At 36.7% G+C, this 16134-nt stretch overlaps 1 protein-coding gene across 6 annotated transcripts in view; it reads right to left on the bottom strand.

The window, feature by feature from the left end:
- Positions 1-966: 966 nt before the first annotated feature.
- The window catches only part of LOC132105433 (amyloid-beta A4 precursor protein-binding family A member 2-like), a 64154-nt gene continuing 48986 nt past the window's right edge, over positions 967-16134 (bottom strand). For 3 of the 6 annotated variants that reach the window (XM_059510533.1, XM_059510525.1, XM_059510544.1), the window contains 9 exons: positions 13195-13230; positions 12069-12158; positions 9630-9815; positions 7100-7279; positions 4292-4504; positions 3861-3980; positions 3633-3773; positions 2263-2420; positions 967-2224 (listed from right to left, as the gene is read on the bottom strand). In XM_059510533.1, coding sequence (XP_059366516.1) covers positions 2349-2420; positions 3633-3773; positions 3861-3980; positions 4292-4504; positions 7100-7279; positions 9630-9815; positions 12069-12158; positions 13195-13230 — 1038 coding nt within the window. In that variant the 3' untranslated portion in view covers positions 967-2224; positions 2263-2348. The remainder of the gene's footprint in view (positions 2225-2262; positions 2421-3632; positions 3774-3860; positions 3981-4291; positions 4505-7099; positions 7280-9629; positions 9816-12068; positions 12159-13194; positions 13231-16134) is intronic. The other 3 variants (XM_059510552.1, XM_059510560.1, XM_059510569.1) reach the window with 3 other exon arrangements.

The raw sequence follows: 16134 nt of genomic DNA, 5'->3' as shown, positions 1-16134 counted from the left end.
ACATGATCAATCTTTGCTTAGTTTGAACACATTATTTTTTAGCTTGGTTTGAATAGCAGCTATGCTAATTTTTTCTCTATTTGCTTGTTTCTGCCACGGGATGGGAATCCCGGGGGAACTAAGAATGACACAAACTTCAGTCTGGAACCAGCCCACAAAGACCTGAGATGACCGAACACCTGAGAAGAGATGAGGCAAACTCCTCAGAGGATGCCAACCCTGAAACAACATACAGAACTACCAACTTCTCCTATACGTTTGATCACAACATATAATCATTGCTGTTAATAGTGTTCAGTTTGTTCTGACTGTGAATATGTCATTGACTAACTGCATGATTTTATTCTGTACATATCTGCCATATGGACATCACCATGACAAAGCTTTGCTTTGTTCTTAAACCTTTGCTAACCGAACCTTTACAAATGATATCCCATGCTTGATGTAACATTTGAGCTACTTTAAGCACAGTATATATAACCTTTATGTTCGTGTGTTTTTGTTTTCTTATCTGATTCTTGAACGCTCATGAAAAAAAGGTTGTAGTGTATTTTAAAACCTCTAGGTGGAGCAGTGATCTTCAAAATCGGAGAACTATGGAACTCTAACACACTCATTAATGAAGAGCCTGTCTCGCTGTATTGCTATAAAGCTTGGCAGTTTCCCTCTAATCTCCCCTAAAATCAGATAAAGGAGTTTCATTAATGGGTGTTTATTTATTTATTTATTTGTTCTTATTCTTTCCTTGACTATGCCTGTGAGACTCAAATCTGTGCTCATTAGGTTCCTATAATACGAGGCGAGGGAGCTATTTTAAAGCTTTGGAAGCTGGCCACTGTTAGAAGCAGTTGGCATGGACTTTGACTCACGCTTCCAGGATCTATGACCCACTCAGGCTTCAAGCTATTTTTTAGATCACAAATAAACTAACCAAAATTGCCAGAGAATCAAAGGTAAAACAGCATGAAGGGCTTATGTCACACTTTATTATTATTTTGCCATAGTGTCATTTTAAGAACAGGTGCATGCAAACAGGTATTCATGTTCATGTATTATTAGTTGTTTCATGACTCTTTTTTTTATTACGGTTTTCAAAAGCTTTCCTACCCAGCAGTAAGGCTTTTGGTCACAGTGTCTTATTATTTTCCCAAGGCCAAAGCCTCACAAAGATAAAATGAGACTAACAGTGATTCCTACATGGACACAGTACTAAACAAGGTAAACGTTTATGTACAGACATTCTAATACTGCTTAAGGAAGTGGACACACTATTAACAACACTTTTACATTCACCACTGACTCAAATGAGTTGCAGCTGGGCATACACAAAAAAAGCACACATAAAAAATAAGCTTTTACATTTCATACAGTGTTTTTGAGTTTGAAACAACCTTCATTTACAGCATGGCAAGAGAATGTTTTGATTATTACAGCATGGGAGAAGTCCACGAATTGTTTACATGCGGTATTTTACAAAAGATTCGCTCGCTTGTAAGTAAAAAACTACTCTCAAAATTTGCTCAGTCTTTAATGCCCACTAGATGACAATTCTCCATTGATGAAGGCTATCAGTGTGAAACGATTCTCTGTTGATAAAGTCCCTGATACTAGCCAGTCTTGCAGAGTTCTATTAGTTTGGATTATGTACTGTATTATGTAATTATTTAGTTTTTTTTTTTTTTTTACATGTCATGTCACAATTTGCCACATTTGCTGCAGTAAGTTCAGTTATTTATATGTAAGGGACTTGTACTGATTAAGTGTGCATTTGATTTAAAATAAAATAAAATAAAAGGTAAAATTAAATAAAAACCGGATCAAGTATAATATCCAATATATTATGTTATAAATAACGGAAACAAACGTTCTGGAATGGTCACTAGGTTTGATGTTTTGGGCTTCTCTCTGGACTTCTTTCTCTGGCTTTTCCATTCCTTTCTGATATTGATATAACCATTACATATTTACAAAGCACACTTGCATCTCTCCAACAATGTCCACACGTACATAATTGTAAATAAATTAAAGAGTAGCATAAAAATCAAATGTACAAAGTTCCCCCTTGCGTCACGACTTGAGATGCATCGATTTCATCTTCATCATCATCATCGGGCTGTGCACACACCCAAGAGCAAAAATGACAAATTAAAAAGAATCCACACTATGCAGAAACGACACACCATAGCTCTTAAGTAATGTTAATGGTGATGGGAGTTGTTTTTGGGTTAGGGTTAGGGTTAGGTTAGGGTTTAGGGTTTTTGGTGAAGATAAATTGAGAATGGTGACTGCTGCATTCAGACATTTCCCAGTGCCCAGGGTTGTGTATCTCAGCTGAAGTCCACCTCAGATCATATATACATGGGAGTCTCCTGACCAGTTAAGAGTCTAAACATGGCAGCTGGCATAGTCTTCATGTGGATCTGTTTCAGGACAAAGAAAGATCTCTTTTTACTAAAAGCAGTAATAGCATTAATATACTATACATATGTTCTGTTGAATTTCCTATTTATCAAAGAGTCCTAAATCACAGTTTCAACACAGACAATAAGATATGTGACCCTGAGCCACAAAACCAGCCTTAAGTCACTGGGGTTAATTCTTAGCAATAGCCAAAAAAAAAAAAAAAAAACACATTATTGATTTTTCTTTTATGCTAAAAATCATTAGGATATTAAGTAAAGATCATTTTCCATGAAGAGATTTTGTAAATTTCCTACCGTAAATATATCAAAACTTAATTTTGGATTAATAATATGCATTGCTAAGAATTCATTTTGACAACTTCAAAGGCAATTTTCTCAGTATTTAGATTTTTTTTAAAATAGTTGTATCTCTGCCAAATATTGTCTGATCCTAACAAACCATACATCAATGGAAATTTTATTTATTCAGCTTTCAGATGATCTATAAATCTCAATTTAGAAAAATTTACACTTAAGACTGGTTTTGTGGTCCAGGGTCACATATGTTTTTTTTTTAAAAAACACCAACTTAGCATATTAAAATGATTTCTAAAGGATCAAGGTTTTTTTTTTTTAGTGAAGTGACATTCAGCCAAGTATGGTGACCCATACTCAGATTTCATGCTATGCATTTAACCCATCCAAAGTGCACACACACAGAGCAGTAAACACACACACACACACACACACACACACACACCATGAACACACACCCGGAGCAGTGGGCAGCCATTTAGCAGTCGGGGAGCAGTTGGGGGTTCGGCACCTAAGTCATGTTATTGAAGGTGGAGAGAGAACTGTTCATGCACTCCCCCCACCCACAATTCCTGCCGGCTCTCGAGACTCGAACTCACAACCCTTCGATTGCGAGTCCGACTCTCTAACCATTAGGCCACGACTTCCCCTAGTTGTTCCCCCTATGTTACGTCATTACAGGAATAAATTACATTTTAAAATAAATAATGAAATAAATATTCAAATATATCTATATAGTAAATATATTAAAATAGAACACAGATATTTTAAATTGTAATAACCTATGCTATTACTATTATCACTCTATTTTGATCATAAATGCAGCCTTAATGAGCATAAGGGACTTTCAAAAACATAAAAAATAAAAAATAAATGATTCAAACTTTCAAAAGGTAGTTTATGTATAGTGCTCACCTCGCCAACAGAATTGGAGAGAGCTTGGACGATTTTCTCATGTGCTGTGGCCACAACACTTTGGCCATTTATCTCAATAATACGATGACCAACCCGCACGCCTCCTCTCTCCGCAATCCCTCCTCGCATTAGACTACAGATCTGAGGAGCACAAAACAAAAGTTGAACTTAACAGTAAGAATTATATCTCAAGACTTTATTTCAGACTTCCTCTTCCACCATACTCACAATTCCATTCTGCACACTAAAACCCAGTTGGTACTTGAGGTCTGGTCTCTTAATGAGAACTGTGGTTACAGGAGGGCAGCTAACAATGTTTAGCTTCACCTGCACCTGATTTTTCAGGCCCTGATGGAGATGAACAAAACATACATGTGGTTATATTACTAGAATTGTATAATATGATCACACAATAATATGTTAATACGATTTATAATAATGATACAATCACACCTGCACTGTGTTATTACACTGGGATCATAACAACAGGAAATCAAGACTGTATTGCCTTTGCAAGCACTTGATTGACCTGTGGTGGTTCGGCAGCCCTAAACCAGCAGACCCTTAACAACCAGCTACTCAGAATAACACAGATGGATTCATGGCCAAGCCAAGATTCAGCCCACTGCGCGCTGTGACAGCCCAAGCCCTCTGCACACCTTGATGATTCCCTGACAGGTGGCGAGAGGCAGCCCCACCAGACTGGTGTTGTTGATTGACATGATCTGGTCACCGATGCTGAGCTTCCCAGAACGGGCGGCAGGGCCTCCATTCATCATGTTTGCCAGGATGACGGTGGGCAGAATAGAGCCCCAGCCAGACTCCACGATAACTATGCCCAGAATCTCCCCCTTCTGCTTCTCCAGTTGCAACTGTGGGAGTAGAGAGATAGAGAGAGTGAGAGTGAGACAGAGGCATAGGCAAGGGATTGTAGTTGATTGGCAATAAAAGGCCAGTTAAGGAAACAATTTTACTCGGTCCTATAGAGAACAACCTTGGGCATTTAAAATTCCGTTATTTGGTGCACTGGTCCTTTTGAAGGGGGTGTTTAATGCTATATCATGCATTCAGAGCTATTTACACTGTTTAAGAGATGGATTCTCCTGCCTAACATGGCCAAAAAAAAAACAAAAAAAAAACGATTTGGACGTATGACTCTGTATAGGAATATTTCTGTGCCATACACACTCCTTCTGGGTCTCTATAACCCCTTGTCCAAATACCCACACTTGTGGTCTTGGCCACTTTAGAGCTAGTGCGCGACAGGAAGTGCGTGCACAAGACTGTCCCAGGTCTTAAAAACACCAAAGGGCAGTGCCCTTAATGCGTACTAAATCCTTCTCTGGAGCGGGATTCGAGGCTTAGTGTATCCCATCATGCATCATGTTGTGGAATAAAATCGTGAGGCTTTTATTAGTAGTAATTTGTTATTATATATAATATGGTAGTAAAACAAACAGTTGCACGTTTTATTGGTGCAAATGAGTAGTGGTGATAATTATTTGCGACTTCTTTTTTTCACATAATTAGAAGCACCACTAAATTAAATTGTGTCATCTGTTATAGGGACTACTAAACAGACATTAAGAAGCTGATTTTAAAATGCAAAGTATTGAAAATAAAAATAATGCTCTGTAAACACTTGCATTTTTACAACACTATAATTGTGTCCCATCAGGTAATAAAAAGTTCTACACACACTTGTGGTCTTCATGCTCACTTGAACACTTGGATCAAAAACATGAAATATGTCATAAAAGTAGTCAAGTGGTCAAGTGCAAGGACCACAAGTGCAGGTATTTGGACAAGGCATCTGTTTTGGAAAGTTTAGTCATTGGCAGCACTGCACAGGACTAACTCGAGAATAATGTCTCCAAAGAAGTGTGTTTTTGGATGTGAGGGAAAGATAACCGTGTTCAGCTTCCCAAAGGACCCAGTGTTAAGGGAACAGCGAATGCAGTTTGTTTAAAAAACAAACAAAAAAAAAACAGTTTTGCAAGTCTGTTTGTTTGCTCCTGTATTTTCGGTGACAGATGTTGTATAAACAAGGCCAAGTTCAATGCTGTATTTTCACATCATTTGATACTGAAAGATGGATTGACCCCAGCAATAAAAGATCCCGGTCGTCAGTTGGAATCACTACTTCAAATTTCTGTGATGGAGTGCTCACGACTCCTTAGGCTGTTTTCAGAGAGAAGCTCTGTGTTTCTTTTAGAAATCTGATGTTATCAAATGATTAGCAATTACTTTCAAAACTAAAGACTCTTCTGAGATATGATGACAGTACTGCTAGACAGGCACTCAAGATTAACATAAGATTGGACGAAACGTGTGTTATGTCCAATTTAAATGGTAGTGTAAATGTTATAGCTCTTGAAGCATTTCAATATTTTGAGACAGTAAAAGTTCAATAAAAACGTACATTACTATCATGCTGCACATCATTTGGTGTACTGCTCAGATGTTGTGCTTAACTGGGCATCCTTGAGCAATATTTGCATTGGAAAAGCATTTGGTGATTTTATCATTGGACATTGGGATTTAAATCACTGTAATTGTGTCCCATCTGGAAGACTGGCTTCTTAAAATGACAATTGGGTAAGCTCTCAAACGGGACGGGACTTTGCAACAAGCTGTTAATAACTGATACTGTGATTTACGTGACTGACACCATTTGAACGCAGAGTGCTCTGGGAGAGATATGAAATCTTCTTTGGAGGCATTTAATTTACCGTTTTGCATAATGGAGGATTTCATTTAATTTCAGTGTTTAGTAGTAGTTTGAGAAACAGCTTTTAGGATCAACATCATAGACAACAAAATGATCTGATTAAGTGACATCTGTGCTTTCACACTGTCACTGTCACTGGCTACAAACACATAACACTATGTCAAATCCTTTATATAAGCCATTATATAACCACAACACTTAAAGGCATAGTTCTCCCAAAAATGAAAATTCTGTCATCATTTACTTACCTTCATGTTGTTCTAAACTTTTTTTCTTCTGTTTAACATGAAGATATTTTGAAGAATGCCGATAATGGAACATTTACTGGCCCCCATTTTTTGTATATGTAAATATAAGTATATATATATATATATATATATATATATATAAACATATGGAATTCAAAAGGGGAGGAGCAAATGTTTGGTTACCAACATTCTTCAAAATATCTTCTTTTGTGTTCAACAGAAGAAAGAAATTCATAAAGGTCTGGAACAAACTGAGGATAAGTAAATGATGACAATTTAAATTTTTGGACAACTAAGTTCTAGATACTTTACAAACTAGCTCAAATGTTACAAGTGGTTTTTATGGTGTGTGCTGCTGTCCGTCATCACTTTCCTCTGCTTTCTAGTAATCCCGCTTGTATTGAGCAGAAAAGCATCAGTGTGCCGGGTCAGCTGTGTTCTAGCACAGAGAGAACACTTAACAGAGAAGAAAGCGTCTGGCAGCTGACCTCTTTGCAGTTGTCTGAGTTTGAGAAGTGGATGAGGTCATCATTGTACATCTCCTGTGTGTTGATGATGTCGCTGTATTCTTTCTGGCTCAGGTCCTCTGGGTTGATCCCATTGGCTCTGAGAAATTCCTGGTAGGCCACGCTGAATGCCTGACCAATGGACTGTGCTATGAGCTGGGCCTGCATATGTTAGATAAGAATGTATACATCTGGCATTAATTATAAACTGCTTACATGATAGAAGTAAATAGAACTAAATGATTTCACATATAGTTTATTATGAGCCTTTTTAAGAAAAAAGCAAGTTAAGTCACATTTATCTTTATGTAATTATTGTTTTAAAGCAGCTTCACGCTAATAAACAGAAAAATAACAGTGTCAAAGTTGCAAAATTCATTAGTTATGAAACCAATTTAATTTCATTCGTTAAACAGCTCTAAAGAAGACAATGGTGTCATTATTCAGCCCAGTTTAGTTCAATGTTGATTGAATTTTCTTCAGTTACAGTGTCAATACTGCAAAGTTCATCGGTTATGAAACAAGCTCTAAAGAAGACAAGTGTCATTATTCAGCTCTATAACAGTTTTGATGTTGCAAATTTATTAAATTATGAAACAAATCCCTCTATAAAGCAGCTGTAAAGAAGACTATATTGTTGTTATCTATCTCAATTCAGTCAAAGTTTTGTTCTCAACCTATAGTGTTAGTGCAGTCAAATCAATATTATATTAACCCCCAACTGAGCAAGGTGACAGAGGCAAGAAACCGAAACTCCATCAGAAAAACTTTGAGAGAAACCAGGCTCAGTCAGAGGGCCAGTTGTCCTCTGGCCTGGAAGCAGGTTAGTTGTATATTATTATATATTATATATTTATATATATATATATATATATATATATATATATATATATAAAGTGAGGTGACATTCAGCCAAGTATGGTGACCCATACTCAGAATTCGTGCTCTGCATTTAACCCATCCAAAGTGCACACACACACAGAGCAGTGAACACACACACACACACACACACACACACACACACACTGTGAACACACACCCGGAGCAGTGGGCATCCATTTATGCTGCAGCGCCCGGGGAGCAGTTGGGGGTTCGGTGCCTTGCTCAAGGGCACCTAAGTCGTGGTATTGAAGGTGGAGAGAGAACTATATATATATATATATATATATATATATTTATATATATATATATATATATATATATATATATATATATATATATATATTTATATACCGCAAATCAATGCAGCAGATGAACACTGTCAATTTTTTTCCTCTTTATCGATTTGATGTTTTGTGAATCTGCTCACTCATAGTGTATTATTGTACATTGATATCTCACTCTAGAATAGGTTTATGTTTTTTGAACAGTCTCCAAAACCACTAGCTGTTGTCTTTGAAGGTAAGCTGGTGCTACAGTAGTGCTCACTGTGAAATGTGAATACACAGGCCAATTTCAAGCACTAGAACCTTATTCAAATCATACTGAATAATCTTCATTGGAAGTAGAAAAATTGCTGGATAAAGGCTATTATATTGGCCTGTCGGCACTAGAATGCTAAAGAGGTGCAGTGGAATAGAAGTTCACTCCTTTGCTAATAATTGTGGCAGTTTTCTGATTTAACAGTACCCCTCAGATGACGTGTGCACAGGTAGGGGTCATTGCATTTGCCTGACGAAGGTCTTTGACCGAAACGTTGCTATTTTTAACTTTTTTGGAATAAAGAGAGAATAACAGTGTGCATATATTTTTCTATTATTTGATGTACCATTTGATCTTGCACCTGGCCAAGACTTTGTTTGGATGTGCATACATTGACCCTTTCTTTACACAAGTAGGGGTCATGCCATTAATCTAGCATCCCAACATGTGTGCTGGCTTTGATTGACACAGGCAACACGGCTGCTTTAGAATTATTCAGAGAACTGAACATCTAAATCAGTCATGATAAAAACACAAAATCAAAAAAACACACCAGCAGTGATCAGGCTGAATGACTTCTGAAGGATCATGTGACACTGAGACTAGAGTAATGGCTGCTGAGAATTCAGCTTTGCCATCACAGGAATAAATTACATAATTATTAATTACATGATTAAATTACAAAACAGTTATTAGAAACTGACATAAATATTTCACAATATTACTGTTTTTACTGTATTTTGAATGCTTGGTGAGCATAAGGACATCTTAAAAATTTTTTTTTTGAAAATTACTGAAACCAAACTTTTAAACAGTAGTGTGTATATATACAAATCAAATGTTTGGACAGTTTTACATATTGGAATAACACTGAAGTTATTCACATGGTTCTCATATATGATGATCACATGTAACATCTGTTCCAACTTACCCATAAAAGATAAATAATTAAATGAATAAAAAATAATTTCTATAATAGAAAGTCATATTTCCACACAATTTATTAAGTGGGCACAATTTCTTTTTGTCCAATCTTTGGGCTGGTATGCATATATAGATTATAAAAGGAAACAGAAGCATTCACACTTACATCCTCGGACTCAAATACGTGGCATATCATTTTGTACTGCTTCTTGGCCTCATGGGCTCCGGGGGTCGTCTCGATACAGTCCTGTGAGGCGGTGCGTGGCATGCGGCGTCTTGCCATTAGAACCACAATGTTCCCGATGTCAGCAATGTATGAGATGGTACGCAAAGCGTTATCCATCATGGTCTCCTTTGAAACAACAAAGAGAGTAACCACAGTTACTTCTCAGCATTCTGTGGCAACACCTTCCAACACATTACACCAGACTAGAGTTAAGGCTGTGTTTTAATCCCATTGAGCAGCTTAGTTATCATTTCACAGATTTTCTCATTCAAACGGGCTCACATTACATTCTCTTAACGACAGCCTCCAGATGCAACCTAGGGATAAGAATGCACAGTGGGTTTCCAGAACGCTCCTATTCATCAATCCCCCTTCAGGAAGATCTGTTTGAAGCTGCAAGCATACATCCTTGGGTTCACCCAGATCTTTAAACAGTAAAGTTACAGCCATCCCTGCTTAGTAAAGGGAAGATGACCTTGAAATTGTATTCACGAAAATAACTGTTCTGATACTGTTCTAATTGAGAAATTGTAATACATTCTATATTCCATGAACTGAATGGAGTGTAAGAGCAGAACAAGAAACAGCATACATATGAAATGCAATCTATTTAATACATACATATATATATATACATACATATATACATATATATAAATATATATAAACAAAAAAGTTAATAAATCATCAGAGAGCTGAAAGAATTAATGATCCAGAGCACAGAGGAAATTCATGCAGCATTTCGATTCAATGCACCCAAAGGTCATGTGCGGGATTTTCATTTTCATTGTTTTGCAGCTCTTCTTTAATTTATAGGAGCATAATATGTGGCACGTTTACTTCAAAGACTCTATGAAACAGATAGTGAAGGACCATCAGCATCTATCAGTTTTTAAAAATAGCCCTTTCTTTCAACTTAATGCATATATTTTGTATGCGGCTAGCAGATGACGACGATATGCAGTGCTGAAAAGCTTCCTCTGCTATTCAGTAACAACACTCAGCTTACATTAAGGAAATATCAGTGCTCGCAAGAGAGCACAAGACCAGTGTTTAAGGTAAAGCTATGTTATAGGCTTTGGTTGTGTGTTACCTAAATTCTTCATCTGAGATGCTTTGTCATTGTCATGACACAAAGAATCTGTTTTGTTTTCAGTTGGCTGTGCACCAGAATCCACACATCCACCATTAGATATATATACATGCAGCCATGTAATCCATTACCAGCCTAGTAATAAATGTAAAGGTGATAAATAGAAGCAAGAAAGAAAGGATGAATCATAATTTAATATGCCAAAATATGTAATAAAAAACAATTGCAATTCAGCATGTAAATACTACAATGATGCCATTACTACCAGTGTTTCATTGTAAGTGTGAGGTTATGAAACATTAATAGTACATTTTAATCAAGTTTGTATGGATTCTGTGTGCTAAGCAGACTGGGCTGAATTAAATCTAAAAGTTTCAGTCTTAGGGTACTTTGAATGTCTGAGGAATATCAATAGAACCTTGAAGGCACTGTAATGAATCTGTAACAGCCAATAGAGACTCACTGTGAGATGTGACAGGCAGGGTGAGGACTGACACTGCATTGCAGCACATAACGAAATGTCCATTCCAGCCTGCCCACTCACTGCTGTTTAGTCAGAACTCATACACATAATCGCAGCAACACATACAGTTATGTTACTCGGTACCCGGATATTAAATGTACCATTAAAGGAGCAAATAGCTCTTCCTACCTTATGCTTACAGTAACACTAGTGTGGAAAAGGAGGAGCTGTTGCAGCTGGAGATTAAGAACAAATCTTAGTTATATCCATCATTAAGCTCTCTATCACTGTCAACAAGCCTGATCATATGCACATCTCTTGTCTCTACAGACACACATTACGTGTTTTATATCAGTTATGTAACAAAAGGTTATGTATGATACAATATATGAGCATTCTCTTTGCATAAATATTTCACAAATCAAAATAAGATTTATCTCCTTTTTTCCAAACATGATTTATAATGTATAATGTACACTCTACATCTTGAGACTACATATTTTGGCCATTCCGCCTCAGTAACTTTAAATGATTCCCAAACTTTGTTTGAAAAATAGAATGTAATATTAGTTGGTATATAATTATTATTAAGGAAGAAAACAAGCAGAAGGGATATTAAAAAAACCTATCTATACTATTTTGCTTTGAGGCTTATTATTTATCTGCTTAATTGATGAAGGCATGCAAGTGTTACAATTAATTCAGCTATCAGTTAATTACTTACACTGATGTGCATATTCCATTTTCTTAGTTTCCAAAAAAAAAAAAATCTTTTCAGATTTTATTTTGAAACCTGTATCACTAGGCAGCCGCATGAACTCACCTGGGTGTCTGCATTGAGTACTTTGATCCTTTGAGTTGAGATGAAAAGATCCACCTCAGTCAAAGTCTGAGCATCTCCCTCTGGATTCTGCTGACAAAAAATAAATAAAAAACATGAACAAAAATATGAAAAACTATCCCCTACCTCCAAGAGGTCAGAATGCTGTAACTCACAATGGCTCATGAGAAGACCTAAAGAATGGCACAACCTCTCAGACCCCTAATGAAAGCATTTTAAATGTTTATTCATAAATCATGCACAAGCATAAGCTTGTCCTCATGGGAGGGCTATGCTTAACCTCTGTAAATTGCAGCATTAATATCCCAATTGGGAAACAATATGGTGTGCTCATGTGCAAAGGACATATGGATTGGAAATGTGAAACTGCATTGACTATCGATAACCTGTCCAATTAATAATTTATTATTGCTGGGCAATGATGACAATCAGAACTCTTCAAAACACTTCAAAACTGTTCAAAGCCTATAACTGAGAAACACAGTGAGGTAATCAGGCCAAGAGACAAATAATCACTGGGAATACAGCCCTCTGTGATAAGTAGATGCCATGCGGAGGTTTGAAGTAATGAGATGATTGACATTAGAGAGTGAGTGAGTGAAAGAGAGAGAGAGTGAGAGCCATTCGGTGCAGTGTGGTGGAGCACAGGGTGATGCAATGACAGACGGGTAAGTAAAATGACACAATGGCAACACTTAACCAGCTGTCAGGCTGTCTCAGAGTGCCAATCATGTGCTGCCAGCACATTTCTGCTGAGATTCTTGCTTTTGTTTTGTGTTACTGCCATAAAAAATGGTTCTACACACAGACGGCTACAGCTACATTTTATACAGGGCTAAAAGTGCAGTCTGTGTAAAATAGGTTTGAAATTTGAACCCATATCTTCAAAGGTTTATATGCATCAGTTGCAGCCCAGAAGAGGCTGGTTTGCCAATAGTTAGTTTGGCTTAAAGAGGCCCTCACAGATCCCAGACAGCCAGATCTAAAGCTTCACTTCACCTGGTTTTACCAGAACTTATAAAAGCTACACAGATGATGGACACAGACATGAAGTAGATGGCAAAAAAAGGCATGTTCTTCTTCTATCAGTCTTTTTTTTTTTACACACCGCCTTTTTCTTGATTTTGACTGCCTTCTGTACCCTCTGGAAGATGTCCAGGATAGTACAGGGGTCGTCACACACGGGAGCAGCAAAAAAACATGAAGGTAAAAAAAAAAACATTAAAAACAGGCAAAACATATGAACAACCAAACACAAACTCTGCATGCCATGTATGGCATGTGTGTTCTTTGTACACAAACATGAACAAACCCAGAATGTGGCAACATTTCCCTTTGCACACACATACATATAGATAGCAAATCATAGAACATGCAGATATGGGTTCAATAAATGTTACTGTACATTGAAAAAAAACCCAGAATTCTCTTTATTTATTTATTTGACGCATTGACATTTCTCAACAGGATAAGAAAAATGTCTATTTGTATCCAATAATATATGTTAGTCCTTTTATAGCATAAGCAGTCATTACTTTCAATAAATGTCATATTGTTATAGTTGTGTGATTCATCACTGACAATAGATTCATTGTCAGAATCTCACAACAAATGCAACCTAACACCTCAGTTTATCAACCTGGCATATTATGACTTCATGGAGAACAACAGCTGTCATAGTGGACTGACTGGATATTGTACAGTGTTTTCTACTGTACAACATTTTTAATCTCGTACAAACAATTAATCAAAAACAAAATCATACAGGAAAATGTTACTAATAAAAGGTTCTTTTGATTTCTTTAACAACACCACATCATGGAAAAACAACATGGCAAGATATGAACAATGCACTAACAATGTTTTTTTTTTTTCGAGGAATAAAAATATATAAAGAATATGATTGTTTTAAATAATATTATTTAAATTTGCAGTGAAATTATATTTTCGTAGACTCAAATGGCATGATGTAATGTTATTTATATACTATTTCTAGTATTTAGCATTTGTATCATTTTCATTTTTAATTTAATTTAAGTTGTATTAAAAGTGTTATTGTCAGTATATAAATATAAAAGGGGCCACAGTAGGAAGTGCAAACAAAAGCAGGTTTATTTGAACACAAGCAGATAGGAGAAAACAAGGCAAAGAGTCCAGGTGAGAGTTCAGGGAGTAGCAGGGGTTAGCGGGGCTTATCTGAGTAACTTAGTCCAATTTCCTTTCCAGGGGGTACCAGGGGAACGGCAGAGCGTGGAGATAATGGAGCACTGGAGCTGAGGAGCAGAACGCTGGAGCAAACTGGCAGGTAGAAAATCCCAGATAAGGGTAGCATAGCCAACTGTGAGACCAGACAAAGTGACAGCGAGGAGAGTGCAAGGATACAGGAAGCTTGATAGGCGGTGACAGGTGCAGGGAATAAGAATCAAACGAGAGGGAGAAACTGGGTCACAGGGAGCACATGGGAAGAAGACAGAACAAAACAGGAACACAGAAGTCCAGGGGAATGACAGTTATAGGCAATATGCTTTACATTTTCATTATTATTATTATTTTATTATTTATTATTATATATATATATTCTATTTAGGCCATATCTCATATGTATAAAATACTGCATAAACTGTATAATGAGCATACAATATAAACAGAGATAAAGAAGAGAGAGGTTAGAAAGAAGAAAAATTGCCCAGCAATACCTCTATCTAGACACCTATTACAGCTCACTCATTATGAGTCTGACAATGTGAACATTCTGATCCTATTCAGTTCTCTCTTTCCCTCTCTCTACCTTCTTCCACCTGATTGGGGCATGATCCTTTGAACTGCTGTTATCTCTTTCTGGCTGAGCATCATGAGCACAATTACTCCTTTACTATCATTTCTGCTGCCAACATGCCTCATCCTAAGAGGAGATAAATCAACAGCACAAGAGAATAAGCTTGAAAGTCAAGGGGAAATGAGACAGTGAATGCGTGGGCGATGAATGTTGCATAAATGCTGCAACAATCTTGAGGCTACAGGGATACACTTCAATAAAACAGGCTTTTCTCCTGTTTCTTGGCTAAAACAAACGAAATGGCTCCATCTTGCTTTCTTTGCAGCATGCAAAAGAATGTGCTGTAACTGTGTTGGTTTAGTTACCGCTCTTATTATTCAGAAGAAGTGTGAGATACTGGAACCAGACAGAGGTATGGCCAGTGTTTCTCAACCTTTTTACTTTATGTACCCCTTCATTGACACAAAAATCATGAATGTGTTCCTTTTAACTCGTACAAACAAGCATGAGATATCACATGAGTGGAACTAAATGTAACTTCTACAATGGCAAAACACTGTGGGGAAAGTTTTTAAGAATTGCATTGTGTTTAGTGTTTGCATAACCGGTGTGAATACATATCCTGCGTGCTTTGATCTTGATTCAATAGCATATTTCAAATGAATAAAATCAGATATCACTGGTATCATAAGCTGTGCTTCTTTGGTTCAAATCATGCAAACAATAACAATAACACTATATTTTTAGGCTGGTTCACTTAAAGAAATAGTTAACCCTTACGAAAAAGTAGTATACTTCAAGCTTATTTTACTAAGTATACTTATTTTACTAAGTATACTTAGTAAAAGTAAAGTTCAAGTATATTTGTAAGTATACTTTATGTAGCAAGTATACAAATATCAGTGTTCTAGTAGTATACTTGTAAGTGTACGGTTTCAATACTCCTTGGGACTAAAGGTCCACTTTCTAGTATATAAAAGTATACTTTTAAGTATACTTTGAGTATAACAGTAGCAAACTTTGAGTGCAAAACTAGTTTACCTCTATGTTTGTAGCTTGTACTGCAAGTATACTCATAAGTTTTCTTTAAATGAGATTTACATCATACTTTAAGTATACTACTATGTGGTGTAGTCCAGGGTATACGCTGGTATACGGCGTATACCTACTTATTTTTCAGTCAGCATTGCGTATACCCACTTCTAAATCCCCCCTGATGCGCACCAGTCAGTAATATCTGTGAGCCAGATTGCCCATTTTTTCCTCAAGGAT

The sequence above is a fragment of the Carassius carassius genome, chromosome 2 (assembly GCF_963082965.1).
Source record: "Carassius carassius chromosome 2, fCarCar2.1, whole genome shotgun sequence".
Lineage (NCBI taxonomy): Eukaryota > Metazoa > Chordata > Actinopteri > Cypriniformes > Cyprinidae > Carassius > Carassius carassius.
This window is presented reverse-complemented; position numbering and strand designations above follow the sequence as displayed.